The following is a 27,310-nucleotide window of genomic DNA, read 5'->3' as shown; positions in this document are numbered from 1 at the left end:
GTCTACGGTCGTACCTACTTACCACCCTACCGTCAGAGACGTGTTGCTAAGCAATGAAGCGTTCCAATACGATGCTGAGACGAAACCGATTAGGAGTAGGTATGGATTTACTATAACTGCCATACCATTTATCTTGTATCGGCTTATTATCATTCTTTGGCTGCTGATTTCTACTCGTTTCGTTAATTAAGTAAACTTGAATTTAATATAATTTAATATAAAGGACATCCTTAATTTTTATTACATTTCAATTCCCGTCGCGCATATTCAAAAAACCATAACTAAGACACGGCTGAAAGGTTACGAGATGTAATTATTGAAATAAAACGAATTTGGAATCTAAAGTGGCAATTATAGCCGGAGTACGAAATTCGATAGACGTTGAGTTCCCAAGGTGCTGGTGACCTTTTTATACCATTAAAAGTTAGCCCTAGACTGTAATGGTGTAAGATGATACCGGGCTAATAGGTATGACAGGTACATTAAACCCATAACTCTAAACGACACGCACGCCTTTGTCGGTAGTGTGGTAACTAGCCGCTCGAAGCCTCCCAACATACAAAATAAAAAGTTATCGGCTATTTAATATAAAACGAAATAATAGCATCAAACAGTTTGTACACTGGGGGTATATTGGGGTGTTGAACAATTCTCCAGAAATAATTACAGTTTTCCGGATATATTTCCAGTTCTCCGGAAATATTTACAGTTCTCCGGAAATATTAACAGTTCTCCGGAAATAATTACAGTTCGCCAGAAAACGACCACGACGCATTTGGTATGGAGTCAACCGTGACACTTGATAGGGAGGGTATTGGCAGTAAAGAGGATTACGACCCGTTCCAACACAGGAATATTGCACATCCCACATCGTGAGTATAAAGTCAAAGTCAAATTTTGTGTGTTTAACCTATTATACCTATTTAACCTATATTGGCACTTTTGATGCATATATTGCATTACGAGCACCAATAGAAAAATTATACATGGTGATGGCGATAACTAGATTCGTAAAATTAAAACTAAAGCTACGAGTGTGCCAAACGCATCACTGTCTAAGAATCCCACATCAAACTAAGGCGTTCTTTTTCAACATCTCCTGAGAATGCTCCGGTGTTATATTTTAAAGTCAAAGTCAAATATTTCTTTAATCAAATAGGCACATATATGGCACTTTTGATGCGTACATTACATGTAAAATATAACATAGAAGTGAGTTGATGGCGATAACTAAATTCGTCAACTTAAAACTAAAGCTACGAGGTTACAAACGCGCCCTGGTTTTAAAAGAAGCCCACAACAAACATAGCCGGTTGTTTTTTTTTGTTATCACCATCTCACATTGTCACTAAAAACTATTAAAGAAGCAACCTGGTTAGAGCAATAATTTAAACCCAAGCATTTTTATCGTTGACTTAATCCCTTATACTATAATATGACTCCTCTAGAAGCTTACGTTTAACACAAACTTTGAACTTTTTCAGAGAAATCTCCAAGATATCGACTGGTAGTTTATTGTAAAATTGTGTACAATTTCCTTTAAATGAATAACTTATTAATTATGCAGTATATAGCACTGCAAGTTTATTTTTGGTTCTAATGTTCAAATTATTGCAGTCATATTTTCTCCTGAATTTAGATATTTTTGTAAATATTTCTATTTCTATTTTCACCTGTTGGTTTAATGGTTTGCCATATTAAGAATCTATTTGTCTTAAATGTTGGAGACATTATGAAAACCTAGTGACTAGTAGGTACGAACAAATTTATTTAAATTAAGGTTTTATCACAATCCTTCTTCGTGGGTTAGAATATTTATGAACCCTTTGTCCCCAACCCCTTCAGTCTGTCCCCTTATTTTACAAGTACTCTAAGTTTATCCTTAACTCTTATCGATATCGGAATTGCTTGGGATAGACAAAGACATGGATGGCGTTTTAACTTGCACTTTTGTAGCACTATTTTAAAAATGACATGTTTTTTATTCGACTACAAGTCAACCCTTGACTGAAATCTCACCTGCTGGTAAGTAATGCATTCTCAGATAGTAACGGGCTTACCAGTTAGGGGATATGTCTGTTATATTAAGGCCGTATGGCCTTAATATATACGTGTAATCGATTTATATGCGAGATTATTCCGGAACGCTAACTCGTTTGGCGGCAGGTCTTTGTCGCTGGGTCACAGTAAATATATTAAAGCATTTATCGCAGGATTTTAGACGGGCTTCTTTGCTTTATATGGGAGGCTTTTCGTAGTTTCAATACTACTTTAAAACATGTACTGTTATGGAGTGGTTACTAGCCATGGCTATAGCAACCAGACTCCTGTGGATCAAACCCGAGACCTCCCACTTAAAACAAAAGCACACACCGCTGCGCCAGAAATGTCATCAAACGTATCACCTTAGATCGCGTCCGCTATAATTTTAAATCACAACCAGAAGTTCATTATCAGCTGAATCTACATGTTCTTAGAAAGTTTGTCCTATATATTCGGGCAAGGTTATACTTGACTGTGCTCTTATCTTATGGTAAGGAATAATGCAGTCTGACTAGTGGCGTGCACTTATGCTTGCAAAAAAGCACTTGCTACAATGAAGTTTTTGTAAAACTCATATTGGAAAAGTGTTTTTCCATTTCATAACACACTAGTTTTTACCTGTTACGTAACTACTTCGTGTTTTGTGTGTTCGTGGTTCGAATGCATCTATTCTGTGTACACTTTCGTAAGTCAAGTTAAATCTGCGTTATTTGCCACACGAGTTGCATGGTCCATTTGAAAATCTCACCCTGCTTATGAAAATAAATTAGTAAAATTCGCGTGTATTTTCGAGAGCCATTTCAGAGTTTCTTTCCACAAACTTTCAATAATTTATGAGCTGTATAATGTGCGTTCGAATTAAGTGTTTATAATGTTTTAAATTACATAAATTCCATTACTTCGTTTAATAACTTTAATTTGACGTATTGAACGTCGTGACGTTTATAAATTCGTTCCTATTTGACGGCCAATTGGCGCAGTGTTCAGCGACTCTGCTTTCTGAGCCCAAGACTGTGGGTTCGATTCCCACAACTGTAAATGTTTGTGTGATGAGCAAATGAATATTTTTCAGTGTCTTGGTGTTTCTCTGTATTTTATAAGTAAATAAATCAATAAATAAATACACTACGAAAATACACACATCGCCATTTAGCCCCAAAGTAAGCGTAGCTTTTGTTATTTTATCTTATTATTTTTTATTTTCTGGGACAACAGACAGCCATCCACAAAAATAAAAAATAACAAAAAAGACAGATAAAAATAAAATTGAATTAGCACAAGACCCTCTTGATTAACAAATTTAAATTATCACAGAAATAAAAAATAATTCATCTATCTTCTTCTTCTCTTAAATATATAAAAGAGAAAGTGTGTTGGTATGTTCCGTATAGGCTCCGAAACGGCTGGACCGATTTCAATGAAACTTTCAGGAAATCTCCGGATTGACCTGGCGAGTAATCCTGTAAAGTTTGGTGACGATCCAACTGTCAAATACAGTTTTTATTTACTATGATGATAATCTATTGTTGGGTGTACATGGGTCTAGCTGATAATGATCTTCACCCACTCGAGAAGAGAATAGAAGAGAATAGAAGAGAATGAATACGGAGAGAAATAAATGATTTAATATATTATGAGACTTAAATTAAAAATTTAATGGTGTAAGTTTATTGTTTAAATAAATTAAAGCAAAATCTAAACCGGCGAAGCAGGCTGGGTACGCTAGTAACTTATGCAAACTACTACTTAATACGACTTATTATTTTAATTTTTATATTTCGGATTGCTTATGAAACTTCCTTGAAATCACTTACACTGGTTGCATGAATGTCAACGTTGCCAAAGTGTTATGGGTACTAAGATAGCTGATGAATACTTTTATGAATATTATACACATAAATACTTATTATATTCATAGAAGCGTATAAAGTATTTATGTAAATCTTTATATATAAAAGAAAGTTGTGCTAGTTAAACCATTTATAACTCAAGAACGGCTGGACCAATTTTTAATACATTTGAGTTTTTGGATTCCTCTTAGACCGGAATAGGATAATAAGTATTAAAACATAACATTCATAAAAAAAAAAATATTCGCGGTACGGAAGTTTGCCGGGATTAGTTGCCGGAAGCTAGTTATTCATAAAAATGTATTGTCTTAGTATATTTATAATATTTATAATTACTCGAAAATACAAGTTTTCGTTTGATGTAAATAATACCATTGGTAGAGCTTTTTGTAAAAGAACTCTACCGGGGAAGTACTATCTTCATTGATATTATGTCACCAAGCAGCGTGTATCTGTCTGAAGGGCGTTATTGCCGGTGTAATTATAGGCACATGTTTAACAGCTCCGCTTCAGGTAGTTGGACACACGGCAGCTGTTTATAAGACGTGCTCCTTGCATGCCCTGTTGCTAAATTTATAGGCGATGATTTTCCACATTTTGTTAGGTGGGCCATCTGCTTGGTCGTCTGTTGTTACTTTAAAGAAAATACCAGCAGTCGAGTCTTCTTTTTAATGTATGGAAACTGATTCGTTTGGAAACTGTGCTAAAAATTAGCCCATATGACCACCAACTGGATGTTAGCTCTCTCTTTTTAAATTGCCCTGCAAAGTGCTATTTAAAGGCCATCTACTTGGTTCGTCAATTGTTGCAAAAAAAAAACATTTGGCGACTCATCTTTTTAATCTGTGAAAACTGTTTCGTTTGGAAACTGCTAAATCTTAGCCTATATGCCCACCAACTGGATGTAAGCTCTCTCTTTATAAATTTCCATCATAATCGCGTTTCTAAACGGCGCATGGATTTACTACATAAATCCTTCATAAATCCCGCCGTAATTGTTTCTGGACGCGTTTCCGAGTTAAAATGATCATATGTCCAACAGGATATCTATCTCAATTCAATAAAGATCAGTTTAGAGGCTTAGTCGAATATATGTAACAAACAAACGAATTCCTTAGTAAGTAGAATAAGTTAGGGTTAATCCAGTTCTTTACAATTAATTATCTCCACAGAACCGATAAGCTTCAGAAACAGTTGGATCCCAGCGGGGATTATCTATCGTTCAGTGCGATTTATTTCTGTATTAAAGAATAGGTCACTGTTGCATACATCTCACGGTTAAGGTTAATCCTCTCACTAAGCCATTACGTAGGTATTGAACCCTTATCTCCCATACCATGTGCGTGTGACGACGAACAACTAAATAAAAGAAATAACTTATAAGAAGTAATAGACAATGTTGAAATAAATAAGTTCAATACAGATTCGGAACTGAAGAAAATGTAAGATACATTTTCTTCAGTTCTTCATAATTTTAAAACGTTCCTATACAGTTGATGACTTTCCGAATGACGCACCTTGGAAGCAGTCAGCTGTGCTCTTATATCCCAAAAGATACATGACAAGAGCATTTGCTAAGTTTCTTGCCGGACTCCTCACAAAATAATTTACCTTCCAAACTGTTTGTCAAGACAATACAAATAGGCAAACTTGTCGTTTCAAAAGTGCTTATAATGAAGGTTCATTTAAAATACAGTCTCATTTATTAAAGGAATCAACGTTTTATTACAGTCTTAGTTGTAAAGGCGTTATAGGTTGAGATGATACCATCACAGAAAAATCAATAATATGTCAGACATCAGCATTAGATTCCTCTTTAGTAACAACACAAAAAACATTGACTATTCAATAAGAAACGGTGATAGCCCGGTGGGTTCTTCGACTTCACTTTTCGGGAGCCGAATTCGAATCCCAGCACGCACCTATAACTTTTCTAAGTTACGTGCATTTTAAGTAATTAAAATATCACTTGCTCCAACGGTGAAGGAAAACATCACGAGAAAACCTTGATAACGTTCTCAAAGGTGTGTGGAGTTCACCAATCTGCACTGGTGGACTACGGCCTCAACCCCTTCGTATTGTGGGAGGAGACCCGTACCCTGTAGTGGGCCGTTAATGGGTTGATATGATGATGATGATGATGTGCTGTGACACGTTATCAGTTTATTTTTTAAGATATTTACTTTCGAGTCTTTATTCTATTTTTTTTTAATTTTCACTGATTTCGTTCAGCAGGGGGCAGGAGATCAAAATTATATCCCCCAATTATATCCCCTGACAAGGGATATAATTCACGTGTCATCCTGCTAAAGCACAGGAAAAGGGAAAGAAGAAAAATAGGAGAACAATATTACATATATATTATTTGGATATTATTTCCACTTGTGCGCCAGTGCTTTGAGAGTTGATGAAGCTGTGGGAGAAGATAATTTTTTATCCTTTCCCCGGGGAGCAAATCGCCTTCTGCCCATGCTAGCCGTGCAGGCAGTTTAAGAATTTAATACAATTATTCTTTTGTATTTTGTTGATATAATTTTAGTTCAACAGGACTGTGGGCTCATTCTTCCACTTGCTGAAGTCTTCTTTAGGCTCAGGTCTCCTTGCCATGCCAGCTGCCTTCAAACATACTGGTCTTATCCCGGGTTTTTTTGGCACAATATTAGTAGCCATCATAGCAACCCACTGTGTGCATATTTTGGTAAGTTTACAGTTTTTTCTTTATACTATGCTTTAGTTCGAATAGCCTTTAAGCCTTTCGCGTTTGATTCACAATGTATTTAGATTAAATCTTTATACTTAAATTAAAGAAACATCATCGTATACGCATAGAACAAATTTTAATCCTCTTTACCCGATTGAGTAACAGTTTCTCTGTAGAAAAAAAATTTCGCCTGTATCGAAAATTTCACGCGTGTTTTTCTCCAAATTTCGATACACTTTGGAAAAGTATAAAATTTTATCAATATAGAATTTGGCAACTTTAAGAATTGCACCGTCGGGTCTGAAAGTCGATTATCGTGACAGTAGGTATCAAGGTAGTCACAGAAACAAAGATTATAAACAAGAAAGTGCCTGGAACCTTTTTGCAAAAGATAATTTCACTTTCCCCAAAACACCGAAAATAATAATCAGAAGGATAATATTATGAAGCTTCAAAATTTCCTTTGAATCCCAATATATTAAGCTTCGGAAGTTACGTTATAGGAAGTACCGAATATTATTATTAAGTTATAAGCAAGGAAGCAAAAACCAGACTTTCGTATTTATAATGTTTAGTAGGTTCTTCGGAATTAAAAAAAAATATCAATTTTCAGGTTAAAGAATCATTTATTTCTCTTAAAGAATAATTTTACATATTCACTTACCGAGAAATCATTGATCCAATATTATTTCATTAGCAATCGTATTAAACTTAAATAAATAAAATAAATAAATAAATAAATAAATATACTACGACAATACACACATCGCCATCTAGCCCCAAAGTAAGCGTAGCTTGTGTTATGGGTACTGAGATAGCTGATGAATATTTTTTTATGAATATAATACACATAAATACTTATAATATACAGATAAACACCCAGACACTGAAAAACATTCATGTTCATCACACAAACACTCTCCAGTTGTGGGAATCGAACCCACGGCCTCGGACTCAGAAAGCAGGGTCGCTGCCCACTGCGCCACTCGGCCGTCGACTTATTATTAGGTATACATAAAAAATATTAGAAATCTACCCTCAGAAACTTCGATATCCGTATTTTGCGAAATTGCGGATTGGCGAACTCTACACGCCTTTCAAAACATTATTGAGAACTCTCAGGCATTGATGAATGAATGAATACACTTTTTTTGTACACCAAGGAAAAAAATAGTTACAGAGATATACGCATAGACCCAGAGAGCAAGCACGTTTCTTCACGATGAATTTCTTCACCGTTGTGGCAAGTGACATTTTAATTGTTTAGAACGCACATACCTAACTTAGAAAAGTTACAGGTCCGTGCTGGGATTCGAATTCGGCCTCCTGAAGGCTGAAAGTGAAACCTAGGTTCTGACCAGTAGGCTCCCGAATGATTTAATATTATACTCTAAGTCTAATGCATCAATTAATAAACGTTATGTTGCAAAAATTGTGATCCTAAGCACAACTTTTTGTGAGGTATTTATTAAGTTTGCCTTTTTTAATGTTCTTTAATTTCTATACAAGTTAGTTAAAAAATATTTACTGTTATGTTCTAATATTTTTTATTCTTTCTCATACCCCAATCAAATGACAGCAATGAACAAAAAAGCACAAAAAAATCTACATTGTCTGACAAATTAAGTATTGCGGTTGGCAGGAGATCATAATAGTACATCATATTATCAGATCATCTCATACATATCTTCATCTGAGAACAACTTTTTTTTAAACCGATTCTACATAATTCTGTCATTATTTTTGTTCTTGTACAGTCATGTATAATAAATTTTAAATAATTTTGTAACAGATATGTATATATCTTTTTGTATGGATTAATACTCTGCTTTTTATTCTCAAACAAAGTCAATGTCACAGTCTTACCCTTACTAATATTATAAATGCGAAAGTTTGTTTGTGAGTTCTTCCTTTACGTCCTAACTAAGCAACTAATTAACTTGTTTTTTTGCATAGGGTTAGTTGAAAGGACGGAGAGTAACATAGGCCAATTTTTATCCCAGAAAACAAACGGTTCCCACGGGATCTGCAAAAAATCGTAATAAACGCGGGAAACAGCGGGAAACAGCTATTTCAATATGTCTGTACTACTAGAACTACCGCAGAAAGCATTATTCATGCGTTACTCCATTTTTTTACTTTGAAATAAAGCTACGAGGATTCCAAATTCACTCTGTCTAAGAAGAAGGTCGGCGACAAAATTAGCCGTTTGCTCTATTTTTAGCACTCTCCCACATTGTCAGTATATTTTTTTATTTCCTTTGACGTCACCTGACTTCAGAAGGTTTGGGGGTAAGGTTGGTACTTAACCATGTCCAGAGAGGACATTCAGAAAGAATTAGAACCGGGGACCTCCCACTTATACAACAAGAACTCACACCACTGTGCTAAGAGTGGGAGATCAACAATCTATTTACAGAGCAATCTAGATAAAGCCCTGTATTAGCTGCTAATGAAAATTAACCGCGGGGATTCAATCATTTGCATTTGTTACCTTTGCATAACTTCAATTAGTAAAATTTTGTATAGCAATAGTTGGTATCCTGGAGACGGCCATCCCTATGTTTTATCCCAGGAAAACGAGCCTTCATTTACCTGCGGAAGTTTTAAAAACACAGAACAAACACGGACGAAGTCACAGCCAACAGTTAGTTGATAGACTGTTATATAAATCTTGGTTTTCTTTCGGTTTAACTATGGCGAATCTCAAGCTCCTCCGTGCGATAAATATGGTTTGAAACAAAGTTTTCTCTTGCTTTATGAACAAAAAAGATTGTGACAGTTTTAACTTAAAGGATGAGCACCGAGCAAGAAACTTGCTAAACATCAATCAAAACTTGTAGAATATGAATTTCGCAAGCTCGCAAGATTGTCTGCATGTCATGATGCTACCTTAAGTTATCCACTTTATTCGGAAACAACCATCTACGCTCATTATCTGCAACCTGCCGCCTTAAACATTTCTGACAAGTTTTCGTAGGGTCCTCTTTACACATCATTTGTAATAACTTAAATCTTCTGACAAGTTGTCAATCAGTTCTCTTTATGCAAAACAACTATGCATAAATTATAGTATTTAAAAAAATATTGAATAAATACTTTTTTTTATGCAGACATTATACTGAGTCATGAGTGTCTTGGTTGTTTTACGCAGGCGTAGTAATGAGCGCTAGGGATTTATAAGTCGTAGGTTAAAGAGTTCCATCTACGACATACCCGGTCGTATAGTTAATTTACAATTTTCGTATTTCTTCGAAGGTTCTTTAGGTACTTGTAGTTTAAAAAGTGCGAGTCCGACTCAAGCACGGAGGGTTTCGTACCATTATCTGTAAAAACGGTCAAAAAATCATGGGAGCACTCATACATATTTTTTTAATTGAAGTTTTTTGTATTTGCTGTTGTAGCAGTGTGTGTGAAATCTCAACTGTCTAACCTAATCACGGTTCATGAGATACAGTCAGGCGACAGACCGACAGACAAACGGACAGCGGATTCTTAGCAATAGGGCCCCGTTTTACCCTTTGCGTACGGAACTGAAAAAGGAACAAAAAATAAAATCTTATTGAAAATGTGGCTACTTTTTATCAAAAGGTATTAAATTACTTATTCAATTTGTCATTTGTCTTTGAGGCTGTTTTTCATCGCTGTCAGCCACCGAGCGCCTTGAGAAAAATTATACCAATTTGAAACTTGGATGGAAAAGACTTCTGTTTAAAAAATAGTGAAAGTCAGCCATGGTAATATAATTTCCTTATAAAGCCATAACTTATTTCCATAACGAGACAAAAACTTCTTATAGCTCATATATATCGGTGCAACGACACATGAAGTTGGTAAATTGATTATCCTTAAAACAAAATTGATTTAAGTTTAATTGTGATTGTTTTGCTCATAATTGAAGATCATTAATTAATCGATGTAAACAATAGATTGCTTATCACCCCACCTGTGGTTTTTTTATAAATACTGAGTGTTTAGTGTCTCTCGAGTCATTCTGGCACGAGTAGCCAAACCGAGCAGAGCTACATATTGTTGTAATAACGTTTGATTTTTTGACGTGCAATAAAATAATTATTTGAAACATGTTTTTATTACTGTTAATATGGAAAGTTACAATAAAGGAGAGGAAAATGACGTCAGTATTGCTGACGGCATTGTTTTTAATAATAACACGCACGTCAGAGGTGCCGTCATATACAACGTTCAAATTAAAACCGAAATAATAGTACAAAGGCTTTAGAGCTGCATTTTCTACTGTCTCTGAGACTTATCTGTGAAACCCAAACCGAGTAGATTTTGAGTAAACCACTACCATCGTTTTTATTGAAAGAAATCAGATACAGCCCAACATCACATGTAAAATTAAAATCATGTCACTCCTGTCACTTTATATATTTATAGGTACTATGCGCGTGTCGGTTTGTTATTTTTAATAGGGTTGTCATAAGTAAACAGTTGCTACTAAAATGCTTTGAATTCGTTTGTAAGCAAGAATAAATATGCTTCTTTTAATTTAATGTTTTTACATGGCGATTCCTTATGAGATACACTTATGTATATTCCTCAATATTCTTCGTAATTCTGTTACACGTTGTATAGATCAAGAATAACCAAGCGAAATGATGTTTTGTGATTACCGCAGCCCATGGAGTTTGGACATCCACATAATCCGATGGGTTTGCCAGCTGTTAAAGGAACTGGTTATCCAAACCTAAACTAATAATCATAAATATCATCATCATTAAGAACCTATATATACAGCCCGCCAGATTGTGACGGATTTAGTCTTCACGCTGGCAGTGATATTTAATTGCTTCTATTAATGCACATAGCTTAGAAAAGTTAGAGATGCGCGCTGAGTTTCGAATTCCTAATCTACGTCTAAAGTCTTAGTCTATTCAGTGATTTTCAAAAAAAACTTTGCAATTTAAATTTTTTTTTTTAAACTGTAGAATTTTTATTCTCATTGCTATTCACAATTGATCCGTTTGAAAATATTAGAAATAAATAATCCTAATTGAATATGATATTTGCCACTAGCTGGCGTATAAGTCAAGAAGCGTGGAGTATATGACATATACTTGCGACCAATCCAAATTATTATTTTTAAATAGCGGAAACTATACAGACGTCTGGCGTAAGCGTTACTTCCGTCAGAAAAAAAACTGAGTTGCGTTATTGATGGACAAACAAACACATAATCACCACTGTGCGAGGAGTGTTGTAAAAATATGATTCAGTAGTTACCTTAGGCATATGAGACTACGCCTCACACAGGTAGACACGTGTTTCTATCATGTCCTGACTCCTGCATAGTGTTATTCGTTTCATGGGAACGTATATATGTATATATTTTAACACTAGGATTAAATTTGATTCGAATCCAGTGATATCAGGTTAATTTGCATATTGAAAGGATTTCTCAAGCTTGAAGGACGGCCAAGTTTAGTTTTAAAAGGGTCGGATTCTTTTTCGATCCTTTTGTTGACCTTTCCTTTACTTTTGTACTTGTCTGTCTGGTTCTAACACAAAAGGGGAGTAGAGAACTTTGACGACTGACAAGTGAACGCTGCGAAGTGGCTTTGGTGCCGTCAGAAGTCAAGCCAGCGACATGCCATTGACTGCTCAATACAGCTTCTGTATACACGCCAATCATTCATTGTAATACGAGTATCTATTATCCATATACGAGTATAACAAATATTAGGAAAGGGAAAGGTTTGTTTGTTAGTAATCGATAAACTTTGGAACAGTACCTACTGAACCAATTTTAATCATTATTTTACTTTCAACATCATCATATTGACCCATTCTCGGCCCACTACAGGGCACAGGTCTTTTCCCACATTGAGAAGGGTTTAGTGATTTAGTCCGCAGACCACCACGCTTTTTCGGTGCCGACTTTACACTCCTTTGAGAACATTATGAAGAACATAATCAGGAATGCAGGTTTCCTCGAGATTTTTTCCTTCAAAGATGAATCAAGTCATATCTTAATTGCTTAAAACGCACATCACTTAGAAAGGTTAAAGGTGCGTGCTGGGATTCGAACTCGGCCACGCGAAAGTGAATCCGAAGCCGCAACTACTAGTCTATCACCGCTTACCGCCGTCAACACTGTAAGAAAACTATTTGTAGCAGAAACTAATGTGCTTGAAAAATCTTTTTTCCGGTAAATCGCCTGCCGTCGAACACATGTTGTATGTTTGAATTTGGAACACGTCCTTTGGCCTGTGCCAGGGGAATTTCCGCCGTCGCGTCGTCGATTTTGTGAGGTTTTTAACCATTTAAAATGAAAAAACAGAAATTGCCAAATATCATGTTTTGCCTTGACTCGGTAAAATCGTAGTTTAAGGTGGCATTATGATTACTGAGAAATAAAAAAGTAAAATTTTTGCACGAATACAATAAATGTGAATGTGTGTTTGTTTTTTTGTCCTTCGTTCAGGCTGCGTTAGAGAAACGGATCACATGATGTTTTTTTTTTAGCTTCACCTATATGTTTGTTTGTATGTTTTTAACAGACTCCTTTGGACTTGATTTTAAACCTCTTCAAACGTACTGATTTCGTTCGAACTTAGATCTTACTTCGTAGATATATCGAGGACCGATGACAATACAGTAATTGAATAAGATTATTGCATTTTTCAATTTGCAAAATAAGATTTTGTTGATTTATAAAATTTTCATCTATAGTCGCAAAGGCCGGAATTAATTTTAATTTCCAGCTTATCTTTAGCCTATTTTTCTAATATTAACAAATTTGATGCTGAATGGGTCAGCGATTAATTTTGCTCTGAGTAAAATAATAGGTAGTTTAAGAAAAACTAAAAAACACGCTTTTAAAAATAAACTAAACTAAAAGGTAGAAGTTAGTAGAGGTATGCAAAATAATAAAAAGTCTAGTCGATCCTAAAGAAGTTTTACTTCAAAAATAGATATAGACAAAATGGGCACAGCATCAATTTACGTTACCCCTCTTCATGCGTCGGTGGTTTAGACAATAGATTAAATATATCAAAGCTTCTTTTCATTCTATTTGATATTCAATTTCATAAATCAAACACAAGGGCGAATTCAATCCGGTACCATAACAAGATATTTTGCCTTCCCTATATAATAAAGGTCAAATTGATTTTCCATTACTAGAATAATGTTTAGGTCACAGTTACTCTTCTTACTTATTAGTCCACCAATCCGCACTAGGCCAGCGTGGTGGAAATGAAATGAAATGTATTTATTTGTATGTATATGTAATAAAATGTTCTTAACAAAATAAAAAGTTCAAACAAAAACATACGCAAACTATCTAAGAAAACGTAAAACTAAATTTTTACTATCTAAAACTAGAAACAATTATGGAAAGAAAAGCATACTGTGTGAGGGAGTTCTAATACTAACTTTAGCGTTAACTATTAAACTATAATTTAATAGTTAGTAGCTCATGGATGGTGAGGGTTCCAAACGCGCCCTGGTCTAAGAAGAAGTCCACAACAAACTTAACCGTGTATTCTTTATGCTATCACCATCTCACGTTGTCATTTAAAATTATTGAAAGAGAAACGTGGTTAGAGCAATATTTGACACACAAGCTTTTTTGTCAATTACGTAGTTTTTATACAAACAAAAGGACTCTTCTGAAAACAAACTGAATTTTTTAAGAGACATCTCCAACATGTCAACGGGTAGTTCATTGTACAATTGTATGCCTTTTAACGAATTATTAATTTTATGTAACCTAGTGGACTGCAAGTTTATCCTTACTTGGTTTCCGTTGCGCTGCCGCGTACAACTCGATTTGGTGTATTGGTGTTATGTTACCACCAGGTAAAATTGTAGTCAAAGGTTAACTTAGTGGACCAAAAAAAAACTTTTTACTTTACATATAAACTGAGCTCTTAAGATTCGCTGAATAAATAAAGGCAATTTTTAAAAGCGTTTAAAGATAGAGCACGTTTTGCTATTTCCCTAAAAGCTCCGAGCTAGGTAGACTCATAAATTTCTAGATACGCGTTCGCAGCTCTAAATATTCATACCTAATTGAAATGTAGTGTACAAACCACTGTACAACCTAATCAAGAGTAATTGGGACTTTTATTTTATTTTATTTTATTTTATTTTTTCTTTAATTGGAAAACCAACAGTTGTAGATACTAACTAGTTAACAAATTGATTGACTTAAAACTAATAACAGGTTTCCACAGATAAGTCTTATATAAACAAGGGTACCTGATAGAACCCAGCAAAAACGCAGCAAACTAAAACAAAGTGTTAAGTTTACCTAGCATGCAACTACTTATCTACTAAGTTGCGACGTACACTATTCATATTACCATAAAATAAGGAATTTTTCTAGGAATAAATTTTAAATCCTATTAATAAAAATAATAATAGTTTTTATTATTATTTTTGTTTTTAAATTCTAAAGGGAAGATCTATAAACCTTGGAATATCAGAAGCACTTGGTATTACGGCAGGGCATATGAAACAGGTGTTGCAGTAACGCTTCTTTAGCCGCCTGAAAAAGTGGCACTTGTGGCATTCTAAAGTGGGTTCGAACTGAACTGGACACTCTGGACTGTAAAGTTCGCAAACCGTTGACGTCTTATGCATCTCCCATGTTCGTCTGTACCTAATGAGATTGTACATCCCACGCAAGTGTGGAGGACGCGGTTTCTCGAATGCTAAGAACCTCCATAATCGTGAGAGGTGCAATCTTTGAGATCATTTTCTTAGAATGAATGTGGATATTTGTAAGGATGTCGTGGCTGAGGCTTAGGAGTAGATGAGGCTCTTACTCCGCTATTTCTTGGTTTAGAGAACTGGCACAAGCCACAAGTAATAAGTAACTCAGATCGTGTATATGTGTGGAAGAGTACGGAGTTGCGTAGCAGATTCCACAAGGCCCTGTTGGGACTAAATGTAGATCAAATTGCCTCTGTATCCTGGTTACAATTCGGTGACCTATTTGGGGAAACCAAGGGTGTTGTCGGTGCAATTATGGAAGAAGTCATCAAGACGAGAAACTACCGGAAACACATTACGAAAGATAGCACTCTAAACATATGTCGAGCGAGTCATTGCCCATATTCAAATTTCCAGGTGAAAACTTCACGAGACATCAGCAAAGAATGTCGAGTTGGGTTCCTGAACTATACCGATACCTGTGTGAAGGTATTCAAGAATGGCCCTAAACGATTGAGGCCGTATGCCAAATTCGTACGGTGAGTCCTATTTAGTATATCAAAAAGGGTAGGTATGAACATCTATGACCATCATCATATATAAGTCCAAATTTCATGGTTTTGTGCCACTTGTGGCAAGAATTCTTTGTTTTTTGTAAGCCCAATAGGCTCCGAGAGTTTTAGACTTATTTAAAACATCTAGCTTGGTCGCGGGTGTATGCGAAAGCGTTCCCGTGGCCCAGCCAACAGGCGACTGGTAGGAATATCGTTGGGTTTTAGTCGGTACGAGTCCGACATAATCACTGAGCCTCCCCGTGGCGCGGTGGTATCTATGTTTCTCAGGTGTCGTGGTAACTAGATGCAAACGACCAAGTTAATAAGATATTCTTACTTGTTGGCAGGCATTTTGTAGATTACGCGATGGCTGGAGTTTGCCTCGGGGGAACCAGTGTCTACGTCATTTTCATCGCTTCCTCCTTGAAAAACGTGAGTTGCTTTCTGTAACACAAAAATACAATATCATTATTTACAGATAAATTGAAAAAACGATTGAAATGCTAGATTTAAGTAATTACGTCACCTTAACGTTTTTGTTAAAATTCCTTATAAATTATAAACCTAAAACTTTACATTAGCACAGACACACACACACCCACACATGCACACATACACACACACACACACACACACACACACACACACACACACACACACAGGATTCCCAGCACACATATTTTAACAATAAGTTTCGTTTTTATTTTCAGTTTCATTTCATTTTCATTTTTATTTTGTTTTCACTAGCAGGATTTCAATCAACACTTAACTGTCAACACGACATATAAAAGACCTCCTGCGTTTGGGATGGTTACTGTTTATTAACTGTAATATCCGCCATATTGGATTTATCATGAGGTGCTATAGTATAAAACACTCCTGTACTATACTACATCTATAATTAATAAAGATACTTGAATGTATATAATAATAATAATGATACTTTAATAGAAATCACCTGACCATAATATGCCTACATCCACATATGACCATCATATCATAACATAAACCATTTTTTACAGTCTATTAAAATAGATCTACAATTCTGCGTTATTAAAAAAAAGGAAGGTCGGAGCAAAGTTAAAGTTTTAATGAAATATGTATATTGAGGAGCTGAAATAAAATGAAAGGGAGTTCTGAACATTTCACGAATTACACATATTGCGAGTGTGTTTGATGGAATAATATTTCGCTAAACTCTAATTTTATTGCTTTACCCATTCCTACATTTACTCGCACAAAGGTTTCAGTAATTCAAAAATTAAATTAAATTCCACCCACTACGATCTCTTATATAGTCACTCGAGGCAGTGTCCTGAGCAAATATGGCGCTCTAGGCGAATGACTTAAAAAGTGTCCCTGAAGGCCCGGTACAAACGTTGACAATTTTTGTTGCCAACAGAGGACGCCATTGAAAACTGCAATTTCTGTAAATACTTCTGAACACTGATAATAACAGATCATTGTTTGTTTTTTATTATTATTTTTAAAATCTTTATTTGTATATACAAAATATAATAAAAACAGAAACATGAAGAAAAAAGTAGAATACAAGAGGCGGCCTTATCGCTTAATAGTGATCTCTGCTAGGCAACCTTTGAATTAGGAAAAAAAGAAGGGTAGAATAGACTGCTGATGGTACAAAATACATATATGCGAATAACTACATAATAATACATAAACAAGTGTGCACAAATATATAAGAAGTATATAATGTAATTAATAAATAAATATAAAAATAAACTAATAAATATAATAACAACACTTACATATTAAAATACCTTAAATAAGTTAACATACAATAAATAAGTAAGTATATCCATGCTATTTATTAATAGTCGTCGACATTATTATGGGATTTTTTGAATATCGCCAGAGATAGTTAAAGCTCTGTCAGTGATAAACTGTTAAGACAAGTTCGATGAAAAAACAGTTTGTTGCTTAGTGTATACATTGTTTTAATTGTTGGTTGCGACTTATACTCGATCCTATATAGTGTATAGTTGCAATGTTTGACATTTTATGATCGGCTATAGGCATGTGTCAATCTAAAAGCAAAAGGAAACCGAGCGCTGCGTTTGTATTAGAAATAATAAATAACTCAATACTGATTACCAAACGAATGACAAGAAAGTGTCGAAGTTTGCGCTGTGCCTTACACAAAATATTTCCCAACAAAATGAAACACAAATGGTAAACGTAATTTGTAATCATTGAATTAAAATAGACATAGAAAATTATTTTGAAAATAGCGCTTCACGTGTGAGCAAAATAAAACGGGCGAAGTGTGACTCGGACTCACACGCTGAGGGTTTTGTAACTTAAACCAATAAATTATTTTTGTTATTGAGATCACAACATATTTCGTTTTTGCAACCCATTTTACAAGAAATAAATACTTCGTCCTCAAATCGCTTTAGTCTGTTCAGATAAGTCTAACCTGACCGAAGTGGTCGCCTTTTGTGTATTGCTGCTCGCATAGAGTTGAGAACATACAGAATCCTCATTCAGCCAGCATTGCATGCAGTGCATTGTGTCCAAGAACAGTGAAAACGCCCCGCGACATATTGCTTGCTTACAAACTTTTCCCACTTCCATTAGAACATTAGAGGTAAAATAATTACTGTCAACTGATAAATGAAATGGAAGGGACTATCCCCATGTTCGAGAAACACTACTAAAGTGGAGTAGTTTTTATGCTTCAATATTAGTCGTGTAAATCGTTTGCTCCTAATTCTGTGGCCTCTAGTTTGAGAAAGAAATACGAGTAACAAAGCACTTAGCAACTGATAGTTTCGAAGTTAAAGCGTTACAAAAGTATGTTTACATAGACGTGACGTCATAATTTTGAATTTGGCGTTTCACCTGTCACGGCGGATCACTAGAATTTGCAGTTTTATTAATTCAAAATGAATATCAACCTTGGAACTTGGAATATAAATAAAATACGTCTTTCAATACGTACATGAATCACATATCATTAGATAAATACAAAATTTTTGCGAGACTTTGTTACTATAATTACACCTATTAAGGGTTTACTTGTAGTGGAATAAAATATGTATGTGCTACATGCTCCTCACTGGATTAATCAAAATTTGCGTCTGACGGCTGGCCACGTGGCGTTTGTCGGTCTCGCTATTTTTAGAGTCACTCAATTAAATTTCTCTACCCAGTGTAAAAGGTGAACATTGGCACAGTACGAGAATTAAAAAGAATAAATTTAAAACCCTTCGAATTTCATTCTAATGTACATTATTCTACTAGTCATTTGATGTTACCTATATTGATTGAGTTGTGAAAAAACATGTAATTCGCCATTTTGTGTTGGCGGCCATCTTGAACCGGGTTTTATAAAACATAGCTAAGAACAGTACCGACTAAATGAACTTTCTAACAAAATCAAAGCCGGTTCATCCGTTGGCGAAATACGATACCGCAGACAGACACACACAGAGACTCGTCAAATTTATAACAAGACAATAGAAAGAGATCTTAGTATACAGATATACGTACATTATTGTTGTAGAATGTCCCGGCCATTTTAGTTAGCACACACCACTGATATCATTAATAACTTATGATCAATCTTCACGAGTATACACAGACAGTTTCGCAAATCGGATGCAACTAACTACACCGATGTAAAGTTATTGTTATCAGTTACCGTAGAGGTCGCTGACCTGTCACGGTAATTGTTCGTACTGTGCATTAGTACAAGATTTACTCGCTCACAATCGATGAGTCGATTCCACATATCAAACTCTGTTTCGTCAAAGTAAAATGGACTTAATGTTTCTTTAGTGGCGCGAATCCTGTAATTCTGCTTTTTGTTTTATAAAAGTTCTGCAAAAGACCGAGCTAAAAATTGTAGAAAAATTTTAGCTTTACTTAATTCAATTTAATTCAATTCAATTATATATATTTGCTGATACAGGTAAATAGGTGTTACAGGAAAAAAAAATATGCAGATCTTAACTTTACCACGCCAAATTGGCATGCAAATTGTTGTCAGGGTAGTGTTTAATATTTTAATTGATGTTACTACAAGGTACAATTAAGATATTGGCAATTACAATGTCTATAATAACACAATACAATGAATAAAATAATAAATTACAATTAAGTTTATATGGGCACATGTCAAAGAATACAAATAAATTAATAATTACTAACGAATGTCATTTTAAATATTCATCAATAGTATAAAAAGAATGTCTATTTAAATATTGAAATAACTTATCTTTTAAACATTTAATGTCATTTATTAGTGGCCTCATTTCGTCAGGTAATTTATTGAATATTTTTATCGCCATAATATAAAAACTATTGTTATACAGAGCGGTTTTATGTGCGGGGAATCTAATCTTCATCATCATTGTATCAACTCATTACAGGCCCACTACAGAGCACGGGTCCTCCCACAATGAGAAGGGGTTAACCCCTTCTCATTGTGGCTGTAGTCCACCATGCTTGCCCATGCAGGGCCATACAGGTTTCCTCACGAAGTTTTTCTTTACTGTTGAAGCAAATGATATTATAATTACTTTAAACACACAAAACTAAAAAAAGTGCGAGGTGCGTGCTGGGATTGCAACTCGCCCTTACCCACTGAGCTATCACCGCTTTACAGCTTCCTAATAGTAAATTTATTTATATATAACATAAAAGAATTCTAATGTTGATGTTGATGCAGTTTGTGTGTCTAGAAAACTGGACTTACAAAATATATTTGTTTTACCTTAATTAACACACAAAACACTAATTGTATTCTCAATTTGAAGCTTCTATGCCCTCGAGATTTGACGATCGGTCAGTCAGTCAGTCAGTCAGTCAGTAAGTTTGGATTAGTGAAGAAGAGTAGTTTTACACACAACGAAGTTATGAGTGTGCAAAAATGGCATGGACTGCTTCGAGAAAAGGACATCCGTTCTGCTTTTTTCGACACGATTCCTGACGTTTACCTGGAAAAAAGTATTTATTTTTCCTATTCTTTCTTCAAAATAGACACCGGAGCATTGAACCTTGTCAGTCTAGAAGTTTCTTTTAATTTTCAAATACAGTTGGAGTTTCAAGTCCTGATAATTTTAATAACAGTAGATAATTATTTTAGTTTTAGATATAGCATTTAATTAATAAAACTTGACAATAGACAACCTTCAAAACTTAAAAAAAAATCAAACACGCGTTTTTAAAGCTGTAATTGGTTTCTATTAAATAACTTTTGTAACGCTTTAACTTTTCAACTTTATTCGTTTCAAAACCAATTTTAACGGGGCTTTGAGAAAAAAAAAAATAAGTTAGCTCTGAGCTAAGTTAGAGTTTACTAAATCGCTTGAATGGACCCGAATTTTACAATAACATAAAAAGTATCGAATACTCTTAGTATTTTCAAAAAACCGGCATTAAAAACTTTTATTTAAACCTTACCTAATTAAAATAACCAACCGAGAACGAGTCTTACTCGTGCACCGCGAGTTCCGAACTCCGACTCCTGAAGTATCAAAGTAAAACGATAACTTGTGGGTTTTGTCATGTGTTATTCAAAACAAGAAAATTTTCTTTTATCATTGAACAGCAAAACTATGCTTGCTTGTAAGTAGGGGTTTATTGTTGGTAACTCAAAAAATATGTAAAGAATGGTTTATTATTTCCGTAGTTTTTTCCTAAAACCCAAGTAAATTTCGGACTCTTATTATTTCCAGTATTTCTAGAAATGAGTTAAAACATCTCTGGTTGTTAAAAGTGTCTCATTGTAAAAAAAAGAACCTTTAAAAAAGAAGATCGAAACTGCAATGTTTTCTTTTTTTTCTTTTAATCGCTACTGATAAAAATATAAATTAATTTCTGCATCGTTGGTGTGAGTACCGCGGTTCAGCTGGTAAAGCACTCAGGCCGTGATTATATATCGGAATGGAAGTCCAGTTCCAGTCCAGTCCAGTTCCAAATTTTTTATATGCATTTTAAATTCATATATTTAAAGGAAATTAAAGTAAACTCGTAAGGGGAAAGTAAACTCGTACTTTACGCACACGAAGAAACACATAAAACGACACATTGAATATAAGTTGTACGACTGGCTGCCTTATCGCTAAAAAGCGTTTTGACGAAGTCATTGTTATAACACTGCCCTTTGCTTCCAGATTTTCGACTACTTCTACCCAGGATATACATTCCAGGTAGAGGTTTACTGCGGAGTTCTCTTGCTGCCTTTGATTCTACTGACCCAAGTCAGACACCTTAAGTACCTGGTACCGTTCTCGATGTTTGCCAACCTGTGTTTGATAGTCACCTTTATCGTGACTTGTTACTACACGTTCCAGGATATACCCAACGTGTCCAATGTAAACCTATTCAATAGTGTACAAAGATGGCCGCTATTTTTGAGGTAAGGAATATTTTACTACAACAGTTTTATCTGGTCTGGTGATATTCTACTCAATGAACAAGATTCAGCAAAACACTGCCCTCTGGGTTTGGTGGTGTGGTTAGAAAGAGACGGATATAATCATATATATGAAAGAGATAGATGTATGCAGGCGGAGAACTCAGCGCATATATCATCTATACTTAATAAATAACGGTAAAAGAATTTCCTACAGGACAGTTGAATTTAAAGATTTGTTTAAGAAGGTGACATCTGGAGATGTCTCTTAAAAAGTTCGAAGTTTGTATTAAACGTAAGCTTATAGAAAAGTCCTATTATAGTATAAAGGATAACGTGATCGATAAAAATGCTTGGGTGTAATTATTGCTCTAACCAGGTTGCTCTTCAAATAATTTTAAATTACAATGTGAGATGGTGATAACAAAAAAAAAAACACCCGGCTAAGTTTGTTTACTGTAATTTAATTACCATCCTATGTTTATTATCATCGTATTTTTTTTCCTCTACGAGTTTGCCATAGACTGCAATGTCACCTGGTGGTAAGTGAGGATGCAGTCTAAGATGGTAGCGGGTTAACCTATTAGGGAGTATGGCAGTCACATCCCTAATAGGTTACTACGCGACATCGCACCAGAACACTAAATCGCTTAGCGGCACGTCTTTGTATATACGGTGGTTACTAGCCACGGCAAAAGCCTCCCACCAGACCAGACCAGAGAAAATTCAGATATTATAAATGGCGCTGCCGGGAATCGAACCCGGTTTCCGAACCTTCTACTAAAATTACAGGGCTCACCGCTGTGTTAGGGAGGTCGTCATATTAATGATAAAAGCCGGGTTTTCCGAGGCACCGGGAAAGCGTCCAATTTTCTTAACACTGGGCTACCTACTGAGTAATCTTTGAAGAAAACTCTAAACCCAATATTTAAGACCCTACTAATTGAAACCTGCCAATGCAGCATGTGCCCCCCAGCATGTTATAGAGAGTTTCCGTTCGACTAAGAAGACCGGTTACAGTTTTACGAAAAAATGTACACCAAATAAACATTTAGTTTCGCGACAGGATACTTTGTGTGAAAAGAATGCTCGTAAATATTTTTAAACTTCGAGTTTAAATTGCACCATGACATACATTTATATATGCGTACGCATTTGGTTGTATAATTATTATAATTACTTTACTTTACTTGTACCTATGATAAATAAATTAAATAAATATGTTGGTAGTACTAAGTAGAATGAGGTAATTTATTAGATTGGTTATAAAGGCTATTAAAAATAAGAAATACGACCGCGGCTATTTTTACGTGTTGAGAGCACAGGGGGAGTGCGAGACGCGGAGCGGAACTTCAGAAGCCGGCTGAATAGAGCCACCAACGCTCTTTTGAAATACGTGTTGATATTCTTTAACAAAGCTCTTCTCATTGTGGGAATAGAACCGTGCCTTTAGTGGCCCGGTAATAGGTTCATATGATGATCGTAACACTTTTATATTACGTTCATTCTACTGTTTAAAATAAAGTAAATAAATATACTACGACAATACACATCGCCACCTAGCCCCAAAGTAAGCGTAGCTTGTGTTATGGGTACTAACATAGCTGATGAATATTTTTTATCAATATAATACACAAAAATACATATAATACTCAGATAAAAAACCAGACATTGAAAAACATTTCTTTCTTCATCTTTCATTTTTTTCCAGTTTTAGGAATCGAATCCACCGCCTTGGATGCAGAAAGCAGGGTTGCTACCCACTGACTCAAATATTTCATTAGAATATCCCTGGTGCAATGCTAACCGCTCTGGTCTCACAAGTTAATGTACCGGGGTCGACATTTTCTATAGTCTGCTCTGGAGTCTTCCTCCGTAGCTAGTTACCACCCTATCGACAAAGACGTGCTGTCAAGCGATTCAGCGTTCTGGTACGATCTCGCATAGAAACCAATTCGGGTGCTTTACACCATAGAGTTTAGCTTAGAATGCATCTTACCACCTAGACTCGTTATGACGAGTCTTTGTTGTTTTTTTATTCTTCTTCAAGTAACCGTTAACTGCTATATATTATGTTATATAATATAAATGTAAAGAACTCTTTTCTCGAGTTCATATATCGAACCCTTTCTTAAAGTCACCAATGTTTTTACGGTCATATGTGACATTAAAAAAGACAGTTTATTTTAAGAAGAAATTATTTTAAAAACCCGAAGTAAGAGCTTTAAATGTTGTTTCTTGTATTTCCACAGAAATGCAATTTCGTCTTTAACTGAACTACCCATTGAAGGGAATATTGTAAACATTATTATACTTTGTATTATTATTCCATCAATTATTGATTTTAATTTTTTTTTAATTCTTAATAACAGTCGCCACAAAATGGCGGATTAAATAATTTTTTTTAAAATTCACTCCTTATGGGAATCAAATGGAATGTCCTAATAGAATAATGTGAATTACATGGAAAGTAGGGGTTTTTTTTTAATTTTTTGGCATAGAGTTAGTTCAACGGACGGAGAGTAACATAGGTATTCCATCCGCTTCCCATGGGATTTGTAAAGAACCGTATTTAAGGCGGACGAAAGACGTTATACCAGATATACCTACCAGACACGAAGGACTTTACACCAGAATCAGATACCTATTTATTCCCACGCTTCTTGCAAACTGTGGAGCTAGCATCCTCCTGCAGTGTTTCCATAAAGTTTTTTTTTAATAAGTCCTTATTGGTCGTTCTTATGCTTCTTAAACTGTACTACAATCTCGGTAAAATATACTAAAACTTTGTACACAAATGGAGTTTAGAGGTTTGGTATACAAAAGGATTAACCTACTTAAAGCACCTCTTTTCAAGCGATTCATATCAAATCCTTTTTATCGTTTGTGAAGGAAGTACTTTGTGTTATAATAGGATGTCTATATATGCGTACGTTTCATAAAAACTTTGATGATGTATGGATTTACGAGAGCGTTCCGAAGGGTACGCACACACATCTCTACTCGCTAATCCTATTAAATTTTAACGACCATTTGTCCGGTGATTTTTTATTTTTACTGCGACAAATGGTAGATTGTTCAAAATGGAGATGTTATAATGTGAAAAGAAAATTTATATATTTGCCCACTAAATCTCTTACAATTGTATACAAAAATATATGTAACAAAAACCATGTGGACAAATAGGGTTCCGCCTCAGCACGAAGCCGCAGCGAGCTGCAGCGCTGGTTTTCAGGGGGGCCCTGTGTGCTCACAGACGTGTTTGCCACTGCTTCATCCATGCAACCCTCTTAAGTCTATCCAAAAAAATTTTTTGTATAGACTTATAATGTGGGCGTTGGTATAAATCCCAAGCGTAAAGAGGGATTTCAGAATAACTCCTGAACGTAGCAAGAGTAACGCTTGTCCAAGTATTTTTTTGATGCCTAAACCCTTACCGTACTTTTACTGTAGTATACTTTTGATACTTCGCAATTAATTTAAATAAAATCAGGTAATCCGTTTGTTCTCGCTTATATTGTCTAATCCTAAGGTGCTTAGCAGAGATCGTTAGAAACACACTAGCGTTTTTAATCAAACAGTATTTCGAAAAATCCTGCTGGTGAAGTTTCCTAATAACACATTTATTACATCGAGGTTACTATACAATTGATGAATTTCTTAATGACAAGGTTGCTTGGAAGCATCCGGCTCCGCTTTCATCTCTCACTAGATTGGAAAAGATAATGATAAAATAAAACTAACATACAGACTTGACGTTTCAAAAGTGCTTATATGAGGCCTTCTTGATAAAAATGAATTTTGAATTTGAATTCAATTTGCACTTCACGGGTTCTAGCGAGTAAAAGAGAGTGAAAGCGTAGTCAAAGCGAGTTAGCAACATAAGATAAACCACCAGATTAACCAGATTATACAAACATGAATGTTTGACAAACATGAACGCGATTTCACTTTAATAAAGATTTTGTGAAAAGGCTTTCATTGTTATAGACCGGTCTGAACAAAACATTAAAAAAATTTATGACCGCGTTTGTTTCAGTTTTTCATAAATCTCACGAGAATGGTTTTCATGCACAAATACTAGTAAAAAGGAGCAAGAGCATGTAAGCCAGATATCTTTTCCTCATATAATGTTTATAAGTGTATACCTAATCATCACTTCAGACAACTCATACGATCAATACTTAATTTCGCAGACTTCTGACAAGATTTAACGCTATACGCGTTGAACATAATAGGCGGTTGTGAAGTGGCGCAGAAGCTTTTCTCTTAGCTTTTTGTTACAAGTATTTTCAAGTTCCAGTTTTATATAATAACACATGATTGGTGCTAAGAAATAAATCACGTTTCGTAACGCCGTTTCGTAAATCTTAAGAGGTAGGTAATTACTTGCATTTATTTTAGGTAGCGCATTGGTTAGCAGCTCAACTTCACTGTCGGGGGGCCGAGTTCGAATCCCAACACGCACCTCTAACTTTTGAAGTTATGTGCGTTTTAAGGAATTAAAGTATCTCTTGCTTCAACGGTGAAGGGAAACATTGGAAGGATACCTGAGAGTTGGCTGACAATGGTGGACCGGTGGATGTGTTGATGACGATGATTTTAGATTCAGTGTACACTTCTCTAACGATTATATTGAAAAATAATATTTAGTATAATGACATTTGTATCTAAATAAGTTACTAGGTAGGTTAAAAAAAAACGTGTAGGTATATTTAAAAGAATAATATGTACTTTGTTTTACAAGAACTATCAGTAGGTAAAATCCGCATTTTATTCATAACAAATTGCTTTAGGTCGACTAGAAATAAACCATATATGTACCTGGTAGGTACTCAAGTTACTAAGCGAATTTCGGTTAGTGAAGAAATATTGGTGTCAAAAGTGACGTTAGGTTAGGCTGATAATTAATATTGTGAGAGAGAGAGAGAATGCCTCTGACACTAAAGAAAATAGGTAACGCCTAAAGATCATGTATAAATCACAACCCGCAACACAAAGTACCACTCCACCCAACTCTAAAATTTATACCTTTTTTTTTTCTTTAATTTTGCCTGTTAATTAGTCAAACGTTAGTAATTAGGACCATAGA

The 27,310-nt window shown here is 35.1% G+C and overlaps 1 protein-coding gene across 1 annotated transcript in view; it reads left to right on the top strand.

Moving 5' to 3' along the window:
* LOC120623887 (proton-coupled amino acid transporter-like protein CG1139) overlaps nt 1–27,310 on the top strand; it is a 39,445-nt gene that overhangs the window by 1,569 nt on the left and 10,566 nt on the right. The window contains exons 2-6 of the mRNA XM_039890169.1: nt 750–872; nt 6,441–6,591; nt 15,697–15,818; nt 16,181–16,265; nt 21,977–22,221. Of these exons, the coding sequence (XP_039746103.1) occupies nt 750–872; nt 6,441–6,591; nt 15,697–15,818; nt 16,181–16,265; nt 21,977–22,221 (726 nt within the window). The remainder of the gene's footprint in view (nt 1–749; nt 873–6,440; nt 6,592–15,696; nt 15,819–16,180; nt 16,266–21,976; nt 22,222–27,310) is intronic.

Source organism: Pararge aegeria, chromosome 5, assembly GCF_905163445.1.
Source record: "Pararge aegeria chromosome 5, ilParAegt1.1, whole genome shotgun sequence".
In the NCBI taxonomy this organism is placed as follows: domain Eukaryota; kingdom Metazoa; phylum Arthropoda; class Insecta; order Lepidoptera; family Nymphalidae; genus Pararge; species Pararge aegeria.
Note: the sequence above shows the minus strand (reverse complement) of the source record. Positions and strands in the feature narration are given on the sequence as shown.